The following is a 25,835-nucleotide window of genomic DNA, read 5'->3' on the forward strand; positions in this document are numbered from 1 at the left end:
TCTCCTTAAAAAGTATTAACTTTTGTTTGTTTGTGTAGTCAGAAGACATTTATTATGCAAGATGCTGGGCAATGTGCTTGATCATTAAAAAAATCGTAGTGAAAAGACATCTTGCATTTGTGGGTATAAAAATCTGAAACTTCTTGCAGACGGAGGTCAGTTCTCTTTCTGCTTATGTTTTCAACACCTGGCTCTATGCTCTGCACATAACAGAAATTAAGTGTTGAATTTAATTGCCTCTATTCTTATGCTACCAATGGCGATTATGAATGATGGTAAGGAAGTTAGCACAGCCCTGGGGTTAAGAGCACAGCTCTGTGGTTGAAGCACCTGGGCACTATCACTTACTGTGAAGGGAGGACAAGATTGTGACCTCCTCGTAGAGATTTTATGAGCCCATCCCAGATGTAAAGTGTTTAGCTGAATGCCTGGCAGGTAGTTAGCACTTGAATACCTCCAAGATAGTCCAGGAGACCTAATCATTATTAACTCAGCGAGCCCAGTCTTGGCCAGTGTCCATTCAGCTTTGCTTGGGAGACAGAATTGTGGCTCAGCACAGGCAAATCCATTCTGCCCACTCCCCATGTGCCGTGAACAATAATTCTGTACCCCAAACTGCAAAATCACCATTTAAAGCAGCTTGGGAAAATTGCTTCAGCATGAGCTACCGCTGCAGTCTGGGGTTGCTTTTCTGTCGGGGGCTCAGTGCTGAACGGTTAGAGTGGGTGGTCACCCTGGCTGGCAGGGCTGGGCATGATAACCTGTGTAGCTCACAGACTCTGAGCAGGGTTGATGGGGTGGCATGGTCATGTGGGAGCAAGGGCCCAGGCTTGCACACGTTAACATGTGCTGGGCTGCCCTTGTCAAACCTGCTTGGCCCCTCCTCTTCGTGACAGTCCCCACTGTCCTGTCCAACAGCAATGGGCAGAGGAAGGAGCACTGAACAAGGAGTCAGGCCCCTAGGATTCAGTTCCTCTGTCACTTACTATCTTTTGCAACTTGACACTTAGAAGCTTAGTGTTCCAACTTGCAGAATGGGACAAAGAATGCCGCCTCCATCCAGCTTACTCACATGACTGAGAAACGGACCTGGGGATAAAGTGTTCTGTAGAGGCCAGGGGGAAGGGCCATTGTTGTCAGAGGTTAAGAGGTGCATTTTGGTCCTGGATCAGCCATGTGGAACAATCACTTTACCTCACCCAGTGTCACTTTCTCCGTGTGTGGAGTGGGAATAATAACGGCACGAGCCCCGTAGTGCCACTGTGATGAGCAAGTGACTGTGTAAAGCTGGCTTCGTTTCAGCTCTGATCCTCTGGTCACACTGTGAGGTTAGGGGTCCTGTCGTCCTGTTCTGCTGCACATCACCAGCACCCAGTGCTGCACCCTGCGCTTGGGCACTCAGTTTCTGCAGAATGGAAGAAGGATGCAACCCCCTGGAGTTATGTCTTAGATGTCTGAGGCTTATAGACTGTGAGCCCAGCAAGGGCAAAAGCCCTGGCTCCCAGTTCACTGCTGCATGCCAGCACCTGGCTCAGTGAGCAAAACCCTCCCAAGCCTTCAGCCCCTGCAAGCACCCTCCCCTGGAACGCCCTCCCTGCCTGTACATCTCAGCCTGTTCATCCAAGGCCATCTCATCCAGGAAGTTATTCATTCACTCATCCATTCAGTAGGTACCTATGCACCAGACACGTGCTAAGGTGATCCTCACCTGTCAAGAAGGAAGTTTCTTCCCCCTTGGTGTTACCTCAACCCCCATCCCAAATATTTTATTCACCCTTCTTAAGGAGCTTACCCCTTTCTGCCTGGTGTAATGCTTATGTGCATACCCAGCCAATCTCCCTCCCTAATTAGATGCGAGGGTTTTTTAAAACTTTGTTGAAGTATAGCGTACGTTCAGAGAAATGCGTACCTCTTAAGTGCACAGCGTGATGAGTTTGCAGATATAGAACACATCCAGATCGAGAATCAGAACCCAATGGCCTCTGGTAGCTCCCTGCACTCCTTCCTGCTATTGCCTCCCTCAAAGGCAAGCACTGGCCTCACCTTTGGACCATACAGTCATTTTGTTGCTAAAGGTGATTTAAAGGCAGGCGTGTCTAATTCATCCTCTCTTCTCCAGACTGCCTAGCACAATACCTGGCATTTGTTGAATAAACAGATAGGTGGATGGATGGATGGATGGATGAATGGGTAAATGGACAGATGGATGTGTGCATGCATGGACCCAGTACCACAGGGATTAGACTAATGATGGTATTAATATAACAGCTGACAGTTGTTGCATTCTATCAGCCCACTCTACTGAGTGCTTCATAGGCGCCTCTGCTTGTCCTCACAGAGCCCTGTAGGGTAGATCTCCCTCTGTTTTTACAGATCAGCAGACTGAGATTCAGAGAGGTCAGCCACTTGCCCAAGGTCAGCCAGCCCGTGAGTGGCGGTCGCTGTGACCAGGGTCATATGACTCCGGCTTGCGTCTGGAGCTGGCGCTCTGTGCCTGAGTTCCTGCTGGTTTACAGCCCTGGGCAGTCCTTCCTCAGCTGGGCCAGCTGGACATAGGCTCAGCGGGCGACAGGGCTGAGCTGTCCTTGGCGGGCGAGCTGATGGTTCCATGCTGCCACCGCCCACCTGCCAGGCGCCCCATTCCTCCCGGGCTGCACTGAGCCTTCTGTGTGCCTCTCCAAAGGACAGGGCATATTTCTTCCCAACCCTCTTAAGACCCAGCCTGCACTGGAGGGCTTCATCATTATGCAAATTAGCTGGATTGGATCTGCTCCCGCAGAGGACTCCGGGGGCAGCAGAAGGACGGAGCTGCCTCTGGAGCGCTGAATTGAGCCTCAGATTAGTCCAGTTGATGGGTGGGGGCAGGGGTGAGGAGTGGGCATGGAGATGGGGCTGGCACCGATGATTTGCCACCCCTGGGGAGGCTGTGGGGAGTGGGGGGTTGGGGACCAGTGCTGAAGAAGGCCCGGTGCTTGGGCTTACCCAGGCCAGGCTCCCAGCATTGTTGCTGAAGATGGGACCAAAGAAAGATATTCTTTTTGGATTTTCTTTGTGTGTTGAGCCCTTTTATGATTCATCAGTAAGTAAATATCAGCTGAGGGGGTGATTTGTTTCTAACAAGCTTATAAAATACTGGCGTCATTTGTGGGCTTATTAGAGTGCTGATTATAAACACTCCCCATGCCCACTCCTCTATGTCAAATTAGCATTCAAAATACAAACATTGGATCTTTGGATCACTTTCTGCTGTCTCTTTGGAAGCTGGTAGGCTGGGAAGGGGTGACAAAACCAAGCCTCAGATGAGGAACATTTCCACTCCACTAGGAGACTTGAGAGGTTGCAGGGAGAACCTCTCTCTGTGCCCTCGGAAGGGTGGGGGCCACGGGGTTCTCTGAGCTCAGCTGTTCCTCTTGCCTTTCTTGTTGCCAAGTTTCTGCTGACCTGGCTCCTCCCCACCCCCAGAGCCTGTCATCTTCAATCTCATGGAGGACGCAGATCTGGGCAGGCGGCATCTGGCCGGGTGAGCCTGTGGAGCTGCCTCCTCCCCAGGGTGGGCTGGGGCCCAGCCTGCACCCAGCCACATGCAGTGGTTGCTGAGAGTGTCTGAACTGGCTATGGGAGCCATCACGTGGCAGCCTCCTCATGGGGGGTCCCAGGCCTCCCTGGCTTCTGTCCCTGACTCCGAACCTCGCCTCCCAGCTCCTCATACTTCCTGGTCTCTGGCCTTCTGGCCATGCGTCACAGCAGGCACATTCCAGCTCACATGGGGCAGAACACTGTGTGAGGTATGAGAGTGGATGGTGACTCACATCTTTTCAAGACCATCCATAGGGACCAGCCCAGCAGGTGCATTCACTCCAAGCTCTACAAATACCTAGGATCACTGAACCCTATGCATCAAGCACAATTATATCCCCATTTTACTGATGAGGCCACTGGGGCACTCAGTGGCAGAGCCCGGGCTTGAAAATTGGCCTGTCCATTCCACTTGACAGGTGATGGAACGGAGTCCAGGCCAGAGGGAGCAATTTGCCCTCATGAAGGCAGAGACCCAGCAGGGACCAGAAGGCAGATCTGCCCAGGCGTCAGCCCAGGAAGAGCTGTTGAGTAAAGAGTCACTGCCACTGGGAAACTCTGGTCTGAAAATCTGCAAAGCAGGGGCTGAGTGGGGCTGTGGAGCTTTCTGGTCCAACCACTTTCAGTTATAGATAGAGAGACCCAGACCTAGTCATTACCAACGTTGTCTCCATCACTAGTCAGTGGATTCAAATTTTTAAAAAACTTTTATTGTATTACTTCGTTCTCATGCTGCTGTAGAGAACTGCCTGAGACTGGATACTTTATAAGGAAAGAGGTTTAATTGACTTGCAGTTCCGCAGGGCTAGGGAGGCCTCAGGAAACTTACAGTCATGATAGAAGGGGAAGAAAACATGTCCTTCTTCATATGGCAGCAGGAAGGAAAAGAATGAGAGCCAAGCATAGGGGGAAGCCCCTTATACAACCATCAGATCTTGTCATGAAAACAGCATGGGGGGAACCTGTCCCCATGATTCAATTATCTCCACCTAGTCCCACCCTTGACAGGTGGGTATTATTAAAATTCAAGGTGCGATTTAGGTGGGGACGCAGAGCCAAACCGTATCAATTACAAAGGCTGTACATGTTCATTGCAGGAAAACTAGAAAATCCAGCCAAGCAAAAATCAGAAAAACATATCCTGCCTTCCAGAGATGACCCTCTAACACCTTAATGTGTGTCCTTCCAGCAAGTTTCTCAGTACACACAAGCACACACAAATATAGTCATTCCCTTCTTTCCCCCACTTTCTTTTCTTTTCTTTCTTAACCAAAATAGCATTGTGTTTAGTACCTGGTTTTGTGTATTTCCACTTAATTGTGGGTGAAGTGGGAGATTGTTAGTCTGAGTGATTGTTAGTCTGTCCTTTTAGAGAAGACGTTTGTCTCCGGTCCACAGGGCTGTGGACAGGGACTAAATGTTGTTTGTCTTTAGAAAGCCCCCTGCCATTGAGCAAGCATTAATTGAGTGCCACGGTGTGCCAGGTTGTTAGGTGCTGGGAATTGCCTATGCAGTGTGAGAGAGATGGTGGTCCATCCTTCCTCCCTGCCTATGCTAGGGGAGAGAAGCATACGTTCTGGGTGCAGAGAGCGGGAGTCCCTGATGGGGCAGACACAAGGGCCAGGTGGGCAGGAGTGTCCCTGTGGAGCTGAGTTCTTCAGCCAGGTTCTGAGAACATCTTGCTCTTGGTAGGAGGGGCTCAGCCGTGGAAAGTTGGGGAGGTGTTGTGTTCTCTGTTGTCAACTAGACAGAGGGCCACTGGGACCCCCATTTTCAGGCTGGAGCTTGTTTCCATCAGCACATACACAGCCCCCTCCATGGTGTCTGGGATTCCTACTTTTCTCAGTTCTGGATGGGGAGAAGGGAGCCATCCACATGGAGGCCAGGATAGGGCTGGGTGCAGGTCCCCGCCTGAGGGCATGGAGGCACGGATTGGAGACACAGTCTGTTTTGGAAGTGGGATTCAACAGGCTTCACAAAATCCTGGCTTCTGGAATTCTAAATTGTCACTAAGGTCCGGCCCTTGTGCATTCAGGGTATGATTAAAGCATGAGGTGAAGGCAGAGTAATCGGCTTTGGATTTGCTTTTTCCCAAAAAATCCGAGTTTAACACTGTGGGCCAGGTGTGTTGGCTTATGCCTGGAATCCAAGCACTTGGGGAGGCCGAGGTGAAAGGATGGCTTGAGGCCGGGAGTTTGAGAACAGCCTGGGTAACATACTGAGGCCCCCATCTCTACCAAAAAAAGAAAAAAAAATTACGAGTGGGGCATGGTGGCCTGTGCCTGTGGTCCCATCTGCTCAGGGGTCTGAAGTGTGAGGATAACCTGAGCCTGAGAGATGGAGACTGCAGTGATCCGTGATTGCTCCACTGCACTCTAGCCTGTCTTAAAAACAGAACGAAACAAAAAAACATTGTGGATGGAATTCAGGGCCACAGTCTTTACTGTGACTGGAGGTTCTTACTGGAAATTCCTTAGTATGCAGGACCTTGAAATGGGTTCTGGAGCAGTGAACTATCAGATTCCCCAGCTGAGGCCAGCATTCTAGAGGCTGTGCACATGTGTGTCTGCCTCTTGGTCATGTCCAGTAGGAAGAGAGGTATCACCCCTCTAGACCAAGCCCTTCAGTGGCACCAGGACGTTGGTCCCTCACACTGGCCCTCTGCCCTTCTGCCTGCCCTCTTAGAGCAGCTCCTGCGTTCTGGGCCCTGGGTCACTGAGGCTGTCCTGTGGCATGACAGGCAGGACAGACAGCTCTGGCCCAGGCGGGGCTGAGCTGCTGGGCTTCCAACTCCTGCCAGCCCAGGTGTCCATGGCATTTCCCCTTGAGCTCTACTTCCCCACTCTGGGGTCCTAAAGGGCTTGGTTTTGGGTTTTTTAGGATTTCTGGGTGACTGTGTTGTCACACAAAGTATGTCCCTTGGCCTGGCCTCCCAGACTCCTCCTAAGCAAGCTGGGTATGACAGCGTCTCACTGGTCTCTGTTACACTCAAATCCCCCACACCCACCGCCTTGCACAGTGCCTGTCTCAGGGTCAGTAATAACCATGACGGTGATATTAATAACTCAAGCTATTAAACCTGTTCATCTCCCAACAGTTATGATGTAAGCACTACGATCATTCTCATTTTACATGGTGGGGAACATTGGCCCGGGGAGGTAGGGTTCCAGGATCCCACTGCTAGTGGATGGTGGTGGGGGATTTGAACCTGTGCAGTCCGACTCCGAGACTGCACTTCTGTTCATGTGCTGTGCTGCCAGAAAGCAATAGCTGAATGCAGCCGATGAGCAAATGAGGGGGTGTGTCCAGCCCTGAGAATGGCATGGTGGCTGAGGTGGTATGGGGTTCCCGGGAAGCTGCAGGCCCGCTGCATCACCCCCCCACAGAGCAAGCCTTGCTTCTGGGCATGAAGAGTGGCATCTGTGGACCCAGAGCCATGTGTCTGGGCTCCTGCATTTGGGACAGCATTGAGACCTGGACCTGAGTGCTCCAGGGCTGATGTCCAGATCCACAGAGGGTGTAATTGAGGCAGGACTCTATCCATCAGGGGCTAGTGTGAGGGACCAGTGTCCTGCTGCCACTGAAGGGCATGGTCTATAGGGATGACATCACTCTTCCCACGGGACATGATCAAGAGATGGACATACATGTGCACAGCAAACTATTAGCATTTATTGAGCACTTTGTGTTTGTCTGGCTCTGTAAGAAATACCAGGAAAGTGAAAGAGTTGGTTTTTCATCCTCAGATAATGTATTAGCCAGGATTGCTTTGGTTGGAAGTGACAGAAAGTCAAGTTAACTTAAGCAAAGAGAAGGAATGTTTTGAAAGATACCTTTTTATTTCACATAGCTGTGAATCACTTGGGTGCAACTAAAACTCCTTTTTGGAAAATTGTGGCTTGGAGGACAGAGGCAAGGTATCGAGAGCTGCTTGAATAAGGGTACAGAATCCGTAACCTAACTCTAGCCCTAACCCTCAGGAATGAGTGAGGCCCTGTGAATACAGCCCTTGGGGCAGGAAGAAGCTGGATGTGGCCAAAAGTAGGGGTGTTAGGTAGGCAGGGCCAGGGCCGTCTGGCGGAAGAGTGCAGCTTAGCACTGGGAAAAACAGAGGCACTCCAGGTTCTTGAGCAGGAGAGGGAAATGATGGCTGCGGAGCCTGGGGAGGATTATCTGGGTGGCGTGTCTGAACATGGCAGGGGGAGAGACTGCAGCAGTCATGATGAGGTAGGGCCAGGGGCGGAGAGCAAAGGGTGAATTGCCAGGTGTCTGTCGCATGTGCTTTTTGATGAAGGTGTCTATGAAGATGTCTTTTCCAAGTGGGAAAAAGGCAAGATGCCAGCCAGAGCTGTTATGGTGGGGCGTTTTCCTGCTATGGTGCGTGGGCCTGGCACTGCTCACGTCTCATCACAGCTAATGGCAGCTGTTCTGCTTGCTACACCGGGCTGGAGAGTTGGAGGCTGCGTGGAGGTGACTTCCACCCCTGCTCCCCTGCCGCTCAGCAATGAGCCCATTCTTCACCTGCCCAGTCCCCCTCTGCCTGTCCCTGCCTCTCCGGGTGGGGTCTGTCAGAAGCTGTCAGTAAGCTCTGCCTCTGTGTGTCAGGAGTGGCTGCTGGATGGGATCAGCCCAGACCTTAGGCTGCAGGCACCTGCTTGGCAGGTGGAAGCACAGCCAAGGGCAGACAGGAGGGCTGCCTGGGCTCTGGGAGCTGGCGATGGGGTCTAAGCTACCCAGAAGTGGCAGACCCCTCATCTGGTCCAAAACCATCTGAGAAAATGGTCTGGGAGGGCTCAGCTCTGGGAGCTGAAAACATCAACAAGCCAGTGTGAGCTTGGGCATCCCATAGGCCTCATTTGGTCTCAATTCTGGGTCTGTTGAAGAGAGAAGGGCCAAGCACTGGGTCTGGCCTCAAGAAGGTGGTATTTTTCTTAGGGGAACGAGTGAAGGAAGGGGAGAGGTCAGTAGATTCGAGAGGAAAACATGACCTCAGAAAAGACCTTAAGAGGGCCCTGTGCACTGTGACCGTAAGCCTCCGCTATCTTGGGCAGCTTTTCAGCCGAACCGAAGAAAGACCCGCTCCCCTAGAGTAGACCTAACACTTGTATTAGCATCAGAATCATGTGACTACTTGAAGGGAGTATCATTGATTTGAATGTATTTATTTATTCCATGTTGCGTTTGAATTTCCAATTTAGCTTCAATTTTCATTTTACTTGGGTCACAGCAAAAACCCGGCTCTCTGAGACATAGCCTGCAGAAGCAGAGCTGAGAAACCGCACAGACCACTTAGCTCAGCATCAGAAATCCAAGCATTTATTTCTTCGATGAGCCACAGAGCTCAGCCGGCTTAAAAGGCAACTCAGTAGTGCTGTGGCCCGTGGGCTTCTTGACTGGCTGGGAGCCCAGGTGCTATTGATCCACCATATGACCTATTGGTTCAAAGTTACGGTATTTGGGTTACATCCTTCAGAGAAATTTCATGACTCTGCAGTGTTCCTGTGTTCATCATATTCTTACCCACCTTGGGCAAAGTGCCCACATAATTATCAGGATGTAGGTTTATGCTGAACGTTGGGAAAGTTCACATCTAAGTGGTTTCCCAGGCAGGGCAATTGCAGTTGCAAACAAGTGCTAACAGCGAAAGGACTGAGGCGTTTTTCACAATATTTGACACTCACATTCCACAGTTCAATAAATATTTGTTAATTACTTGTTATGTCCCCAGTGCTGTTGTAGGTTCTGGGATTACAGTGTTGAATAAGACAGGGAGAGCCCCTGCCCTCACCTTGCCTGTATTCTAACATAATGCTTTCCAAATGAACTTTCTAAAATGATGGAAATATTCTGTACTACCCAGAGTGGTAGCCACTGGCCACATTAGCTGTTGCAACTGAGGCACTGAATGTTTAAATATATTCAACTTAAATTTAAATTTAAATAGCCACAGGCTGGGCACAGTGGCTCACACCTGTAATCCCAGCACTTTGGGATTTGAGGCCAGGAGTGTGAGACCAGCCTGGGCAAGACAGCAAGATCCTATCTCTACTAAAAATCTAGCCAGGTGTGGTGGTGCACTCTTGTAGTCCCAGCTGCTCAGGAGTCTGAGGCGGCAAGATCTCTTGAGCCCAGGAGTTTGAGGCTGCAGTAAGCTGTGATCATACTGTGGCACTCCAGGCTGGACAACAGAGTGAGACCCTGTCTCAAAAAAAAAAACCAAAAAACCCACACATAGAAAACAAACCCAGAAACAAAAGAGCCACAGGTGGCTCTACTAGACTGACAGTGTGGATCTAGCAGATACATATTTTTTTAAAGCTTTTCAATAGCAGTCATTATTTTCGAGTCTCATTGTTTATTTTTTCAGCTAGAGGATGGGGACGGCTCGGTGTCCAGTGAACCGAGTCAAGGTGGACTTCGAGAAAGTGGTGAATTCCAGTTTCCAAGCTGAACTCTGGGATTTTTGTTTGTTTGTTTGTTTTGCTTTGAGTACTAATCACTGCGGGGAAGTTCTGTCTGTATTTACCTGGATGGGGAACTTTTGAAAAATGTTGCTTTCTTGCATTCTGCAGGTGTGTGTTGTGTTTGTGTGTGCTCGTTGGTAACTGTCAGGCTTTTTGACACATTGCTGTTGCTCATTTTAAAAAATGATCTTGGTGAGTACAAAAAATGATGTCGGCAGTAGAGAAAACCCTTGTAGTAGAAGCAGGGGTAATTCATGTGTCCCTGGCAGGGTCGGTGACAATAAGGGTTTTGCAACCTGCCTGTCATGTTAATTGTATATTATTAGAGGCCATTAATCTGAGGATTATTAACATGATGGATTTTTAGGCAACCCTCTTGTTGAAAACTTTAATCTGAAGATCAGTGATACACATCAGTAAGTGTCTGATGTGTTAAGAAAGAATAAGCTACTTGTTTTTACTTAGTGGATCCCCAGGGATATAGTGGAACCTTCATGTTCTGAGGCGATCGGTCTTCAGTTCTTTGCAGGTAAAAGGGGATGTGTGCGAGGAGGGTTGTGGAATGCCTTCTGGAAGTGTGCAGGTTGAGAAATTCTGAGTTGTATAGAACTCCAAGGGTTCTCTTTCCTCGGTTCTCAGTGAAGTCCCATTTGTTCTCTTGTGTGTGGTTTATTTCATCACTCAGACATCCATTCTCTTTCCATTAAGTAGTTGAGGTAGTTACCTCCTGTCTCTTGGTGTTGTGTCCAGGACCTGATCTTTGTCTTTTCTTTTGCCAAAGACCACCCGTCGTGATCGCTGATTGCTCGGAGAGCCGGGATTTGGATGTGTCTGCCAGCGATGGGTCTCTGAGCAATTGCGGATCACTCAGAGAGCCGGGAGGTGGACACGTCCGCCAGTGTCATAGGAAGTTAGCAGGCAGGACCCTCTGAGATGGTGATGTTCTCCTTAACCACCCGGGGCCGCTTGCACCACAGGGCTAACTCCCTGGAAGTGTGGAATCAGCTCTCAGAGCTGGAAGGAGCCTCCACTGGTAATCCCATCCAGGCTGGGCCCCTCTGTCTGCGGTTTTTGGGCACTGAGGCCTTTCAAGTTAGGGAGATTTCTGCATGGGCCCAGCTACGGGGAAGGGCTGGCCAAGGGCCCAGGGGTGGGGGGGGTGCATGCAACCGATCGCGCCCCTGTCTCAGTCAGGCCCTGCTCTGACCTTCATGAAAATCTCAGGGAGTTTCAAGAGAGAGAAGCAAGAAGAACCATAAAGAAATAGGAAACTTGGGTCCAGGAGCATCAGAGGGGAGGCAAAGTCAACTCATATGGCCCGAAGTAGGAAGCTGCAGCCAGCCATGAGGGAACAAAAGGGCTTGAAATCGGGACACAAATTTCGCTATTGCAAATATGGGAGTGGTGTGGAGGTAGAGAAGGATGGAGACAAAGAAAGCTGACACAGAGGCATTTTGAAGATGGAAGTAGCATAGGATGTGCCATGAGAGAATGCACAATGTCCCAGGTGGTAAGGGTCTTTAAACATTTACTGGGGGTGGGGCATGGGCATGGCTGGCCATGTGCCCTGATAGAGAAGCAGGGTTCCATTGCCTTGATGGCCCCCACAGTGGGCTTGTATGTGCCATGTCACCAGGCCTAGGCATGGAGTTTCAGGTAGAATCATGTCAGAAGTGACAGTGGCAGGCTGGGCGTGGTGGCTCACTCCTGTAATCCCAGCACTTTGGGAGGCCAAGGCAGGCAGATCACCTGAGGTCAGGAGTTCGAGACCAGCCTGACCAACATGGTAAAACCCCATCTCTACTAAAAATACAAAATTAGCTGTGCATGGTGGTGTGCGCCTGTAGTCCCAGCTACTCGGGAGGCTGAGAGGCAGGAGAATTGCTTGAGCCCAGGGCATGGAGGTTGCAGTGAGCTGAGAACGTGCCATGGCACTCCAGCTGGGCGACAAGAGTGAAACTCGGTCTCAAAAAAAAAAAAAAAAGAAGAAGAAGTAACAATAGCAGTAATAGTAGTTGTGGTGGTAGCATTATGATCAGTATTCTTTAATTTTTTTTAATATTTAAAATTGTTTGAGCTTTTGTTAAGAGACAGAGTCTCCCTCCGTCACCCAGGCTGGCTGGGGTGCAATGGTTCATAGCTCAATGTAACCTCAGAGTCCTGGGCTGAAGACATCTTGCTGCCTCCCTGTACCACCTACCACCATGCCGTTTAATTTTTTACTTTTTTGTAGAGATGGAGTCTCACTGTGTTGTCCAGGCTGGTCTTGAGCTCCTGGACTTGAGTAATCTTCCTGCTTTGGCCTCCCAAAGTCCTAGAATTACAAGCATAAGCCACTGTGCTGGGGGTCATGATTCATATTCTTTACTTGGCTCTCATTTACTCCCATAACAGCCCTGTGAGGTGGACAACCTTCTCCCCATTTCAAAGTCAGAGACTGAGACACAGAGGGAAGCGCTTGGCCCAGTGTCACCCTGGGCGTCTACAGCAGAGCCAGGATCCTCCTCCATGCAGCCTGGTTCTCAGCCATGTTTTTCCCCACTCCCTGAAGGATCTAGTCTTGATGAAACAAGGGCGAGTGGGGGGCTGTCCACTGAGCTGTCCTGTTTGCTGTGATGGGAAATCTCGCAGGGAGTTTACCTGGAATCATTCTCAAGCTTAACTGACCCCTAGCTAAGATCCGTCTGACCTGGCTCTTGGGAGCAGTTGGTCAATGGAACCATCTGGAGTCTTCTGATTTGAGTTTCGGAGAAGGAGAGAGTGAGCAAAGTACTTATAACTTAGGAGAGCAGTGTCTTGGAGATGGGCTTTGGCCAAATGGCCGACCTTGCCATTGAAACCCTGGGGTGAATGCTGGGGTGGTAGAGCCACCCAGCCGTTCCTGGGGTGTGGGACCAGGAAGGAAGGCCTCTGTCCTCCTCTTTTCTCAGCCTTCCTTTCCTGAATCCTGTTGCAACCCCCAGGTGCAGAAAGTGATGAACTTCCACCTGGCTTCTCTGTCCAGCCTCTGGCAGAGGGGAGACTTGTCAGACGCTGGAATCAAGGAAGGGAACCTAGTGATCAAGCCAGGCTGAAACATGCCTGCATAGCAAGCGAGAGGGCAGATCACAGAGGCTCTCGCTTGGTGGGCCTGGACCAGATGCTGGAAGGCAAGAGAGTCCAGTCTGCTGTGGTTGGTAGCGATGAAGGGTGGGGCTGCAGGGCGGGGGTGACCCTTCCCACCCACACCTACAGGCCCATATGTGGAACTGACATTCTACCCAGATAGGGGATTCGGTCTCCCCCTTTCTCCTGCCATCGGGTAGTGTTCTTTGCACATGTGATGTCAGTTTATTGCGGCGTCGAAAGCATTGTGGAAGGGGGACATTGGTGGGTACCTGGGTAAATAAGTATAAATAGTTTTCTTTCTGATATGTGACCAGATTATTTTCCAGTTGATTTCAAGCCCTGGCCCCAAGTGGCCCACAGATCAAAAAAAGATAAGGGTCAGTTACAAGGTTGAGCTCATTCTCCGTTGCCATGGCAACTGACCTCAGGCAACCCTCGGAGGACTACACCCAGCTCCCCAGGTGATGTTTTTACTGCCCACACCATCAATCCCAAGCCTTTCAAAACTCAGACTGCCTAATTGTCAGGGCTCTGTTTTGAAGAGGCTCTGGGTCCCCCGTGGGGCCCCGTTCAGGCTGCCAGAGCTCATTTAGAAGCCTTTGTGAAACAAGGGGGACCATAGGATGGGTCCCTTCTGGGCAGAACGGCCTGGGAAGGTGCCCCCAGGGGGAGGAGGAAGGGCACAGCCCATCCTCCAGCATTAATTAGGAAAATGTGAGCCCCAAATGGGAGCAGTGTGGTGGGCTGTGCCTTCAAGCCATGGCTGAGTGGTCTTGAGTGACGAGGACATCCAAGGGTGGAGAGCCCCTGGCATTTGGGGTCAGGAGGGCCGCGATGCAGGGATGGTTTTGGGGAGTGTTAGCCACCCACCCTCAGAGTCTCCAGCAGCCTCTTCAAAGATACTCGCTTCATTTCCATCCCTGGAGTAACCACAGGGAATTATTTTTCATTGTCGATGATTTTTCAGTCTTTTGCAAAATGTGGACAAAAAGTGACTAGAAAACTTCCCGCCTTTTAAGAGATCCTTCCACATACAATATTGGTCAAAGCAGTGGGACAGCTCCCAAACCAGCTTCGGGGCAGCAGGATTCCAACAAGATCAGCGTCCCTAAGCCCCTTGTATAGTGTTCAGTGGTTCTCACGCGTTAATGGATGCCCCAAACATGGGGGCACTTTTCAAATGCTGCAGCTCTGCGGCAGGCCTGAGACTCTTCATTTCTCTCAAGCTCCCAGGTGCTGCCAGGGCTGCTTGGCAGGGAAGTGGGTTCCCATGGGCTGCCAGGGCTGGGGGTGTTGGGGCTCCCATGGTCATCCCTCATCACCACTCACCTTCTCCCAGCTCTTGCCCAGCCTTTGACAAGGGACACTCCTCAGACCCTGATTTTTCCTGTGACCCTGGTTGACTCCCAGCCTAAATGTCACTCTCCCCTTCCCCTCAACCTGGCCTGGTTAATTTCCTCGTGGCATTTAATGACAGATCAATAGATAAACGGCCCAATCTGGCTTCCCAGATATTATCACCTGCCCTCCTCTTTTTCCCCGGGGGTCTTTGTTTCTTACAGGAAACAAAGGACAGAGTGTCCCACCAGCTCAGGTTCCTAGCTCCGGTTCCTAGCTCCTGTTCCACGCTATTTGTGGTTATCTATTGGGATGGTGTCAGAGGGGTCCTCTCCTGGGGTCACCCTCACCTCATCCTCTTGCCTCCTGGCAAGATTTGCCTGGATGAGTGCTGGGACCTCTGCTCCCATGCTTCCTTTCTCCAAGGACCATGTACGGCGCCCATTTGCAGTGTGTGTGTCTGAGCCCCAGGACCTAAGGACTTGACCTGATACCTTGGCATGCGGGCCACAGGCTGAGCCCCTGGTGCTGTGGAATGTCATTCTGGGGCGTTTATTTCTGGGGCTAGTAGTGGAGGGGCCTCAACTCAGCCAAGCATCCTGTGCATTCCCTGCCTTGCTTCCACCTGCAGACACACTCTTAGAGAGAGGAGGTGTAGCCTGGACTGTCCTATGCTGTCACATGCAGGGCTACCTCCTCCCCTTCCTCAGGGAAAGCCCCAGCCCTGTTGCCAACTGGTGCTTGTGCTGGCGAGGGGACCCCCAGGCTCAAACATGGAGATGCAGAGGGCGGCTCTGTCTTCCTTCTCACCCGGATTTTTTGGGTGATCAGGGAGCAAGGGTGGATTGCTGGTTTTAAGTCTTGTGGCTGTTTCTTGAATTTTCTAAAGCCAGAGAGGGCTGCTGGGGGTGAACAGCAGGGCTGCTGCTGCCCCGCCCTGCCCTGCCACATCCCTGTTAGGGGCCCTGCCTCTCTAAGTGTCCCTTCCTCTTCTGTCAGCTGAGGGAGCCTCACCATGCCCACAGTCTTGGAGCTGTTGTTCTGTGGGGATCCAGAAAGTGTTACTGGAGTTGAGGTTTTACAAGCCGAGTCCTGTGAGATTAGGGATGACCATAGGTGCATAGTGATGGCATTTACCAGCACTCCCACCCTCCCCCAAACTCTGTGCTAAGTGCTTGACATAAATTACCCATTTCCTGCTCATCAAGCATCTCCTGGGTGCCAGATCCTGTTCTAGGCACTGGTGACAGAGCAGTGGGCAAAGCAGCCCTCGTGGAGTTTATGTTACTCTGTCTGTGTGTCGGAGGGAGGGAGGGAGGAAGGGAATGAGAATGAATTAGTTAAACAATGAACCCTGTAATATACCAGGTGGTAGTAAGCGCTGTCCAGGAATTAAAGGTGGGCCGGGTGCTGGAAAGGATGGGGGCGTGTGCTGTGTTCGCTGGGGGTCTCGAGTAAGGCCCTCTGAGGAGGTGTCCTTTAGGCAGACCCCTGAGTGAAATGGGGGAAGGAGTGTGGGATGGTCTGGGGGTCTCAGTAAGGGCAGATGTCCTGTAATGACTCTGCCTGTTTTCTAGTGGCAGAAGCAGAAGCTCAGAGAGGCAAAGTAACTTACTCCAGTCTACACAGCAGGTGAGTGGTGGAACTGGGGCTCAAACCCAAGTGTTTCCGGCTCTAGCTTTTGTGTCCTTCGTTGCCACCTCCTGGATGTAGGTGGCTAGTCATGCCCTTGTCAACACCAGGCGGAAGTCATTGGTCCTCTCTAGACAGGTGTGTGCATTAATGATGCTACTCTGGGGTCAGCTTTCCCGAGGGGGGTTCCTGCTAAGAGAGGGGGTAGGCAGAAACCATCCGTTGTGGCTGAAGCAGGTCACGCTCAGTGCGCCAGAGCCCGAGAACAATGCCCCGTCCACACCCCGCTGCAGCCTGCCGCTTCTCCCTCCCAGGCAGCAAATTATGGCCTCCGAATGTGTGCCCAGGCCTGCCTTTGACATCAGTGGGGCCTACCTGAGCTTCACCTTCAGGATTCTGATAATCAGTTCTCTCTCCTCCCGGCTTCCCCCAAGACCCGTATGGAAATAAGTATGTGTCTGCCAGGGATCAAATGCTTTTGGAGACAAAAGTCGGTACCAGGGACATTACAGGGAGCTATCATCTCGGCACGATGCTCTTCCACAAAGCCCTCTGCTCCTCTTTTGGGCTGACACAGTTTCAGCCTGAAAGGTTCCAGCAGGCTGACTTGGTTTTAAGCAAAAGCACATCCTATTATTTTTTTGAGAAATGAAGTGTAAAATTAACGCTTATTATTCCTGAGCAGAGGTGGGAGAAAGGAGAGACAGGGACTTTGGGATTTTTGTGCTTGGTGGGTTGTTTGTTTGGCAGTTTGGGTTTTTGTTTATTTTTGTTTTTTTAAATCATAATAAATCAATAGATTTTGACTTATAGGGAACAGGAGGCAAGATCTGAATTTCAGCAGGTGAAATCTGCATTTCACTTTACAAATGAGCGGGGCTGCATAAGTCACTTGAGTTGTGTAGGTCTCTCCTATGGATGCCTGTCATGTGCTATAAAAAAAAAAAAAAAAAAAGGCACAGAAAAGGAAGGAAAGCGATCGTGCGTCTTAACTCACAAAATCCTCCAGTCCCCACGTCAGGGCGGAGGGGCCTGCGGGCTCCCAGACAGCTTTGTCATTCTGCTCCAAGGTGTCGGCCGAGCACCGTGCGATCTTATATAATTCAGGAAAGTGATTCTCGGAGGGTGCCGCTATCGGCGGACCCTGCATCTTGGGATGGAACCAGAGGTTGTCAGTGCCTGCGGGGTGAGAGTGATGGTGCTAGCAAATTCTATCAATATCCATGGGCTGGCTCACATTGGGTCACCAGCACGCAAAGGAGTGTTTGTCACACTAACTAGGGCAGCCCCTCCCCGCCCTCTCTGCCTCCCCGGCCCTCCCCCTGTTTTCCTGGATGGTTTCATAGGCAGAGGTACACGTAATGGACACCCAAGGGAATACCTCGAAACCCTCCAGTGGGGAGAAGGCCTCGTCTTCAGAAAGATTTGCAAATCAAAAGGTCTTGCCTTGAGTGGGAGCGAGTCTCAGCTCTGCGGGAACCCCTCAGGCTTTATTCCACCCCCTCCCTTCACTTTCACTTTTTGCTTGTTTTATTTCTCCTCCCCTCTTTCCCCAGGTTTGACTCTCTTAAAACACTTGGGGGAGAGAGAGGAAAGGGTCCCGAGACACACGGTGGTCTGTTGGGCTCTTGATCTAATTAGCCTGGAACCTTACTTTGACACTGGTTTGGGGCTGTGATCTGCTTAAATGGTAGCCGTTTGGGCCCCGCACGGCTTGCAGCTCCAGGGCCGCCTGACTGTGCACATATTTATGAACGTGGGCGCTGGGTGTAGCTGAGGTTATGAATCAGGGGGGACCGGCTGATGAATTGCTCGGCACTCAGAGAACGGAAAGTGACTGTCAGACATGATTTCTCTGATTTATAAGTTGCAGGAGGCTTCTTTGTCCTCTCGGTGTTTGTGTATCAGATGGGCATGCCGCCATTCACAGCCAAGTGGCTAAAGACCCCCTCTCGGCAGAGAGCAGTAAATCCTCTTTGCCATCTCAGCCCCCAGAGCCCCAGCTGGGCAGGGAGAGAGGGCCCAGCCTGGGGGTGTCTCTCCTCTGTGAGTATGTCCAAGCCCCTCCCGCAGGTGAGCCCAGGAGGGCCCTGATGCTTTTCGAGCCACAGGAGGAGAAAACATAATCCATGCCTATTGCCTAATTGCCAGGGTCAGAAAAACTCACATGGTTACATGAATCAAAGGTCATTGTGCCCAGTGAGGGGGTAGTCGTGTGTGCGTGTATGCGTGTGAGTGTGTGTGTGTGTGTGTGTGTGCTCATGAACTGGAAGAGTCAGGGCAGGTTGCCTGGAGGTGGTGTACGGTGGCGGGGTACAAGTCAGGGCAGGCTGCCTGGAGGTGGTGTACGGTGGCGGGGTACAAGTCAGGGCAGGCTGCCTGGAGGTGGTGTACGGTGGTGGGGTACAAGTCAGGGCAGGCTGCAGGTGGTGTACGGTGGCGGGGGTACACGCATATAGGAATGGTTTTGTATCCTCTTCTGCACCACCCCCATCTGGCTGTGTTACTTGAGTAAATGGTCTAATTCTCTGAACCCATTTCTTCTTCCCAGAAGTGCAGTTTTCCAAGCAAGCTGGCTTATTTCTGAGATTGAAATATGTTATAAACTATTCTTACAGAAAACTCTGCACAGTTGTCAACTTCACATACCCCCTCCCTCCTTAATGTCCAAGGGGTGTCCTCATTCTAATAAGGTCACATTTAAGGATGGAGTCTCTTTCATTCCTTGATCCTACACCCTGGTGCCAGGCGCTGGGCAAGGTTGTTTGTGCAGGGGGCAGGGGATGCATTGGAGGGTCTTTCGAGGCAGCCCCCCCACACTGGAGGCCATCTCTAATTATGATGAAAGCCTCCCTAAGGGAAGCGGAGGACGTGCAAGGGGCCTGCAGGGCGAGCGTGCTGAGCCTGCCCTGTGTCCCAAAACTTGTCAATGAATTCCTTTTCCGCTAGTATAAATGAAAGATCTGTTTGAGTCTCTGTCGGGTGTATGTGGCCTAGTTGCCAGGGCTCCAGGGGCATGACAAACACCCGGTAGATTCCAGCCAGTGGGCTATGTGGGGCAGGCCCACCTGTGTGTGCACGTGTGTGTGTGCGCCTCTGCGGTGGGGTGCCGGGGGGTGCGGGGGATGGCTGGGCCAGGGGGAATGCCTGCTGTCTCTGCCAGCCCCTGCCAGGGCCTGGGGACCCAGGGACTCGCCAGAAGCCTCAGCCCATCTGTGTTCATGTCTTGCCACCGGCAGAACCCCTCTGCTACCTAATTCTTGCCTTTAAGGGCAAATCAGAGCACCTGGCGCCTTCAGTGAGGCTGGTTCCCTGGGGGAGCCCAAAGGGGAACCCGTGTCCTTGGTTGTCCCAGATAATACTCTCACCAACACTGACATGCCAGGCAGTAAACATTTATTGAGCACTTGCTATGTGCCAGGGTCTGTTCCAGACCCCTGTGCGTGTATTAGCTCATTTAATTCTCATAGCAACTATAAGAGAAAAGCTGTGATGGAGTGTTTCAGACAGAGGAAACTGAGGTACAGAGAGGTTGTGTGACTTGCCTAAGATCACCCAGTAAGGGTCAGGACTGGATTCCAACCCCAGGTGATGTGAGGCTCAAACCAGGGGATTCCCCATCCCTACCACTGACCCCTGGGCCCCTCTGTCCTCTTGCAGCCCAGGAGGCAGGGAGGACAGGTTGTCCCCATCTTACTGCACATGAGCTGGTGCCCACAGCATGCTGTGTGGGGCTGAGGAGCCAGGATTTGAACTTGGTGCTGCTCGATTGTGGGCGAGGACACCAGGGCTCTGAGCCTCCTCGATGCTGGCAAGGCTGGTGCTCAGGCGCTGTGTGTCCTCTGGCGCCTTTGGGTGAAGGTTTGGGGTCTCAGCGGCTCCCAGGTGGGGAGATGGAGGAGCTGTGTTCTGGTCTGAAGCGGGATGGCGAGTTTGCCCATTGTCCATCATCCACTGCATAGACCATTTGTTTAAAAGAAAAGCAGATAAAAAGAGCGTTTGGTGCAGTATCTTCCGTGCTGCCCGTCACTCTCGAAGTAAAATTCCAAAGTCCTCCGGGGCTGACAAGACCCTTCTTGTGCATCCCTGTGGCCTCTCTGACCTCACTCCTGGCCCTCCGAGCTCAGGCACTCTGTTCCCATGCTGGACTTTAAGCCCGCCCAGCACGGCATGGACCCACTTCAGGGCCCTGCCCCCACCCATCTCCTAGAGTGCTCTCACCATGTATTCACATCACCTCCTGACACTGCATTATGTGCTGATGGTTTTGTTTATCATCTGTCTACCCCACCACCGGAATGGGGGCAGAGACATGATTTGTTTAGTTGCCTAAAGAATCCTTAGAGCAAAGTTCCTGGCACGTAGTACATGCTCAATAAATATTTGATTGGAATTTTTAAAATCCTGGTTGGACCACCTTCTCCATCTGGTACCTCAAGTTGGGTGCCTCTGCACAGTGACCCAGTCTTGGGACTAAAGCTGTTGACCATGGCCTGCACACCTGGCTGCTTGATCAGCGGGAGAAACCACAGCAAATGGCACCTCCAAGGGCCAGATATTTGGAGCCGGTCCTCTGGGGTCTGTAAGCCTCTAGGGGTGAGGCCATGTGGAGCCAGGATAAGTCTTGGTGTCTGCGGTCCCCTCACCAAGCCTGGTGCTGGGGATTGGAGGGGGATTAGCCCTGGGGTCTATGGAAGGCCTTGTGGGCACCTGTCTGGGGGACATGGCATCCTGGTCACTGACTGGTCACGGGTTTTCCTTTCAGAGGAAGGCATCAACCACGAGTGTAAGCTGTGCAACCAGATGTTCGACTCCCCGGCCAAGCTCCTCTGTCACCTCATTGAGCACAGCTTCGAGGGCATGGGCGGCACCTTCAAATGCCCTGTGTGTTTCACAGGTAAGGTACCCAGCGTGTGCCCCTCGGGGGAGAGAGATGGACGCAGGAGCCCTGCCCTGTTGTTGCGGGATCCCAGCGTGTGCTCTTCCTCTTTCCTTGGTAGGCCTGTTATAGTCCAGGACTCCATGGGGGATACCCTGAGGGATTAACGGCCCTTTGCCCCACGTCCCTCAGTTCAGAGCTGACACAAGCCTTCCTTCAGTGCTCTCTAGCCTCTCCTCATCAGCAGGCTGGTTGGCACCCTCTCCTCGCCCTCTGCACACAGCGGCTAGAAGCCCTTTGTCCAACCCAGCCTCAACCCTCTGCTGCAGTTTTCACCTCCCAGGCCCTGTGTTTGTCTCCCTGAGCCTTGAGCTCTATTCAGCACTGCTGGAGCTCCCAGCTTCACATACTCCTGGTTCCCCCTCTTCCCTGGCCTACCTAGCTCCCATCCGTTCTCCAGGATGCAGGGGTCAAGGGCAGCTCTGCCGGCCAAGTCTCCAGCCCCCGGACTGGCTGCCGGCCCAGGCAAATGGCTGTCCCAGCCCGAGGCAAGTCTCAGGGGCTCTGCCGGCCCCCTCCTGCTGCCCAGATGGCAGCCGGTGTGCGTGGGAGAGCCTGTCCTTCCCTGCCTCCCCCGACATCTGCTGTCTGCCACGGCAGGAAGCCCACCCTGGGGAGGACGCCTGGCGGGAGGGTATCTCAGAAGTGCTCACCTCCCAGACACACAGCTGCTCTGGGCTGCCTCCTGTGTGCGCCCAGGGCCGGGGCCACCTCGGGACTCCTGCCACCGGGAAGCCGGGGCTAGACCTGCTCCATGCCAGGCCCAGGGGTGTCCAATCTGGGGCAAATCCCCCAAACACACACCCCTGGGGCTCCCAAGAGTCCCTGAGCACCCTGATACCTTCTTCCCCCTCATCTCAGGAGCCCCCACCCATCTGTCACTGTCACACTCTGAGGCTGGCACGGAGGGGCCCCAGCTGCCCGTCTGCCGACCCAGGACACGGGGGCCTCTGTGTGGGGGCCCAAGGATGCTGACAACAATAAAAATAGGAATTTGTGTTGGTTGAGCAACTTCTTGTACAAGACCCTGTGCTGAGCTTATTTAATTCAAGTCTAGGCTCTGCCACTTGCTAGTGGTGGGACCTTGGACAAGCCATTTAACATTCCTGGCACTTCAGTTTTCTCTTGTATAAAATGGGGATAATAGCACCTGTCCTACAGGCCTGGGAGAGGTTCAAGGAGCTCGCCCCATAGGTGTCTGGTTGTTGATGACAGGGATGAGGAGGACAGCATTCATTTGTCTGTGGCAGGCCATCTTTTAAGCACTTTATCAGCATTAACCCATTTGATCCTCCCAGCCTCCAGCCAGGGACATACTATAATCTTCATTTTTTGAGTGAGGAAATGGAGCCCAGAGAGGTTAAGTGACTTACCCAAGGTTGCACAGCCACTAAGTACCAGAGCTCAGCTTATCTAACTCGAGCCTCCTCTAGTAGGTGCTAGAATGCTCCCAGTAGCCCACTATTTGGCTGACTGTGCCTACACCACAGTGATCCCTGCCTGCGAGTGTTGTGGGGGCAGCTGCCACAAGAGGACACTGGGCTGGTGTCCTGAGCTTGGCCCTGACGGCCGTGTCTGTGTCTAGTCTTTGTCCAGGCCAACAAGTTGCAGCAGCACATCTTTGCCGTGCACGGGCAGGAGGACAAGATCTACGACTGCTCGCAGTGCCCTCAGAAGTTCTTCTTCCAGACTGAGCTGCAGGTGGGTGCCCACATCCGCTGCACCACGCCGCCTGATGGTCCTCGGTTCCCCTGTCAGCACCGAGGGTCTCAGGGTTAAGGCAAGATGGTGGCGTCTTATGCTGGCAGGTCTGCAATCAGGGACTGACCTCCTGGCTGGCAGGCATGGAGTGTCAGCCCCCTGGCCTCTGCCAGCCCAGCGTTCTCAAAAGAACCAACTGCCACCGGCTAAGCCCAGAGCAGGAGTCAGAAGCTTACATTTGAGGTGTTTCGTAGCAAGTCCTGTCTGCTCTTGGGGATTCCATTTCCCTACCTCTATTGTAAAGTGATATTTGACTGAGTTTGGTTCTGTGGCTAGTAGCCCGTGATGTCTCTGTGGCTGGGTGCTGGGGCTGTGTGGGGACAGGAGTTAGGTCTGGGGCTTTGGAGCCTCCAGCTTTGCCCAGAAAAGCCAGAAAAGTAAGAGTAGTGGTGCCCAATTGCCCCAAATTGGAGGTAGTCACCAGAGGTCCTGAGACCAATGTGGCCCTCAGGCAAGGGACAGGGGCCTCAGCCAGCTTCCTTACATCCTCATCCCCAGCCTGTGGTAGCTGAGAAGACCTTGGGAAAGGAAGCTGCTGCGACGGTCTTCCCAGGCATTCGCAGCTGCCTCCCTTGGAATCCCATGGGGCCCCTTCTCACCTGTTACTGGTTTTTCCAAGGAGCAAGATCTGTGCCCAAGTGAAACTGCTTTCTCTCCCACTGGATTTTGCAAAATATTCTTGTAACACTGGAGAGATCACATGCCCACCAGAAATACAGCACACACACAGAGAAAAATCTCACATTCACTGTACCTGGACTATAGCATCACACACACAAAGGGAAGGTGCATACACACAGTTCCTATCACAGTGCATATGCCCAGAGATGTCACTTACAAAGAGTAACACAGCACCCACACTGAGGAATACCACACACATGCAGCACAGCACAACACTGCACCCCCAAAAGAAGGACCACACTCATGTCCACAGATAGATCACACATACACACAGACGGACATGCCGAAATGTCGCGTACCAAGAATGGGCCCGTCGGGAAGGATACGGGTAGGTTAGGCTGCAATAATAAACGTCCTCTTGGTCTCTTCGTCCACAACAAAAGGTTTATTTGTTGCCCATGACATATCCAAGCAGGTGATGGGGAAGGGACTCTGTTCATGATATTACTCAGTGACCTGGGCCCACGGAGGGTCCATGTGCATCCCCGTTTCCGTAGTCACTGAGGCAGGGAGAAGAGGGAGATGGTGACTTCTGCACCAGCTCTTCAAGTTTCCCCTCAGAAATGATGCATGCCACCTTCTCTCACACTGGATTGACTAGAGTAATCCCCGCGGGCATGCCCACCTTCAAAGTGGGTGAGGCAGGGAATTCCACCCTCTGCCTGGAAGGAGAAGAGAGCCCTAAGGACTCACACACACCAGTTTGGCCCCCCAGGACAGACCCCCCACACCCAGCAGCACCCTCCCTCATCCCCATGCCACTGCTGCACCTGCATGCAGCAGTCTCCAAGCCACCCAGGTTACAAGGCTGGGGCCGCTCACCCTGTGCAGAGTCACTTGAATGACCACAGTGGTGCCCCCGTCTCTGGGGTTAGAGGGGCACAGCTGTGGCCTGTTGTAGGGGCCCCCCTTCTTACTGTGCTGCGGCCCACCCACACTGCCAGGCCTGGGCCTGCCTGTCTGCACAGCTGTTGGTGGCTGTTGCCTGGAGGACATGCAAACAGGCCCTTGGAGGATGTAGGGGCCGGCGGGATTCACCATTCGATGGTCAAGTCCTGTTTCCATAGGCTGGCGCCATGCCAGGGCTGGGCAGGCTGAGCTCAGGGCTGGCCCCGAGGAGCATCCAGCTGGTGTGGCGGAAAGCCTGTTTCTTTTCGTGCTTAGGGTGCTCATAAATATGTGTATTGTACATGAGGCCTTTATCCCATTGTCACAGTGTGGGACAGAGTTATGAAACCAATTATACAGACCCGGCCCAGAGAGTGGGTTCCACTTCTAAAAGGCCACCACTGAGCTAGTGAACGTGACCATGCCACTGCTGTCTCCCCATTGATCCACAAACTGAGCCGATGTCTCTGTGCTTAGGATGTATGGGGTGTTGGTGCCATCCAGGAAGCCTCCCTGCTCGTGTGCTGGATGTGCACCTTCTCCCAAGTGCAGTCCATGCAGCCGCCTTATCCTAGCTGCCTTACCTGCATGGCTCAGCTATCAAAATAGGCCTGGGTCCCCTGAGAGAGGAAGCTTTCTATAGTCCAACAGGTCAGGCCTCTTTTAAACCCATTAGTGCATATAAACTACGATTTATTTACGCTTCGGGCTTGCTCATCTCCTGCCTGGCTCCCCTGTATTGTCCCAAATGCCAAGAGGTCTCTTCTCTGTTAGCCTTAAGTTTATTCCCAGAGAAGGTTTCCCATCCTGACGTTTTTGAGCTTCATCAGCGTCACCAGACTGGGCACCTAGCTCATAAGCACAGAGGTGGTGGGAAGCTGCTGCTTTCAATCTGGATCTCGCTTCGATCCCACCTATCTTGAGCTGTGGGCCACACTTCACCTGAGAATGGTTCATGTCAGCTGGTGGTTTCCTGGGTCATCCCATTAACCTTTAAGTCAGATCCTCAAATACTGAGAAACCGCTAAATTACAACCTTAACGAGTCACTATTTTCTGCAATTAATGATTTTAATTATAGACTGTTTAAATATGGAAGTGTTGTGGCAATGCCAAATCTATGCAAATAATAGCTCTCGTTAAGTAACTTGAATAGTAATTTTCTGGTTTTTTGAGAGGAGGGTTTTTCAGGCATTGGAGTGTTCGTTGTCCCTACACAGAAGCTGGAGCTGGAAAGCCCTGGTTGGGTGGAACAGGCAAGTGTGCTGTTTCTTGGAACGAGCTGGGGGTTTGAGTGGGGCAGTGAGAGGCAAGGCCAGCTAGAGTTCTACCCTTGCTGGTTTCTTGTGGCCATGTTTAGTTTGAGGTCATGCACAGAAATTCTGGGAACCTGGTATTTGCAGGCACAAGGGACTATGGGCTGAGAGGTCTTGAGAAGATTCCAGGCTT

General features: G+C 52.1%; 1 protein-coding gene across 2 annotated transcripts in view; it reads left to right on the top strand.

Annotated features, from left to right (window-relative positions):
• LOC105519275 (zinc finger protein 423) overlaps window positions 1–25,835 on the top strand; it is a 171,714-nt gene that overhangs the window by 116,467 nt on the left and 29,412 nt on the right. For both annotated transcript variants that reach the window (XM_011952586.1, XM_011952587.1), the window contains exons 4-5: window positions 20,884–21,015; window positions 22,643–22,758. In XM_011952586.1, coding sequence (XP_011807976.1) covers window positions 20,884–21,015; window positions 22,643–22,758 — 248 coding nt within the window. The remainder of the gene's footprint in view (window positions 1–20,883; window positions 21,016–22,642; window positions 22,759–25,835) is intronic.

This window comes from Colobus angolensis, unplaced genomic scaffold, assembly GCF_000951035.1.
Source record: "Colobus angolensis palliatus isolate OR3802 unplaced genomic scaffold, Cang.pa_1.0 Scaffold343, whole genome shotgun sequence".
Classification (NCBI taxonomy): Eukaryota; Metazoa; Chordata; class Mammalia; order Primates; family Cercopithecidae; genus Colobus; species Colobus angolensis.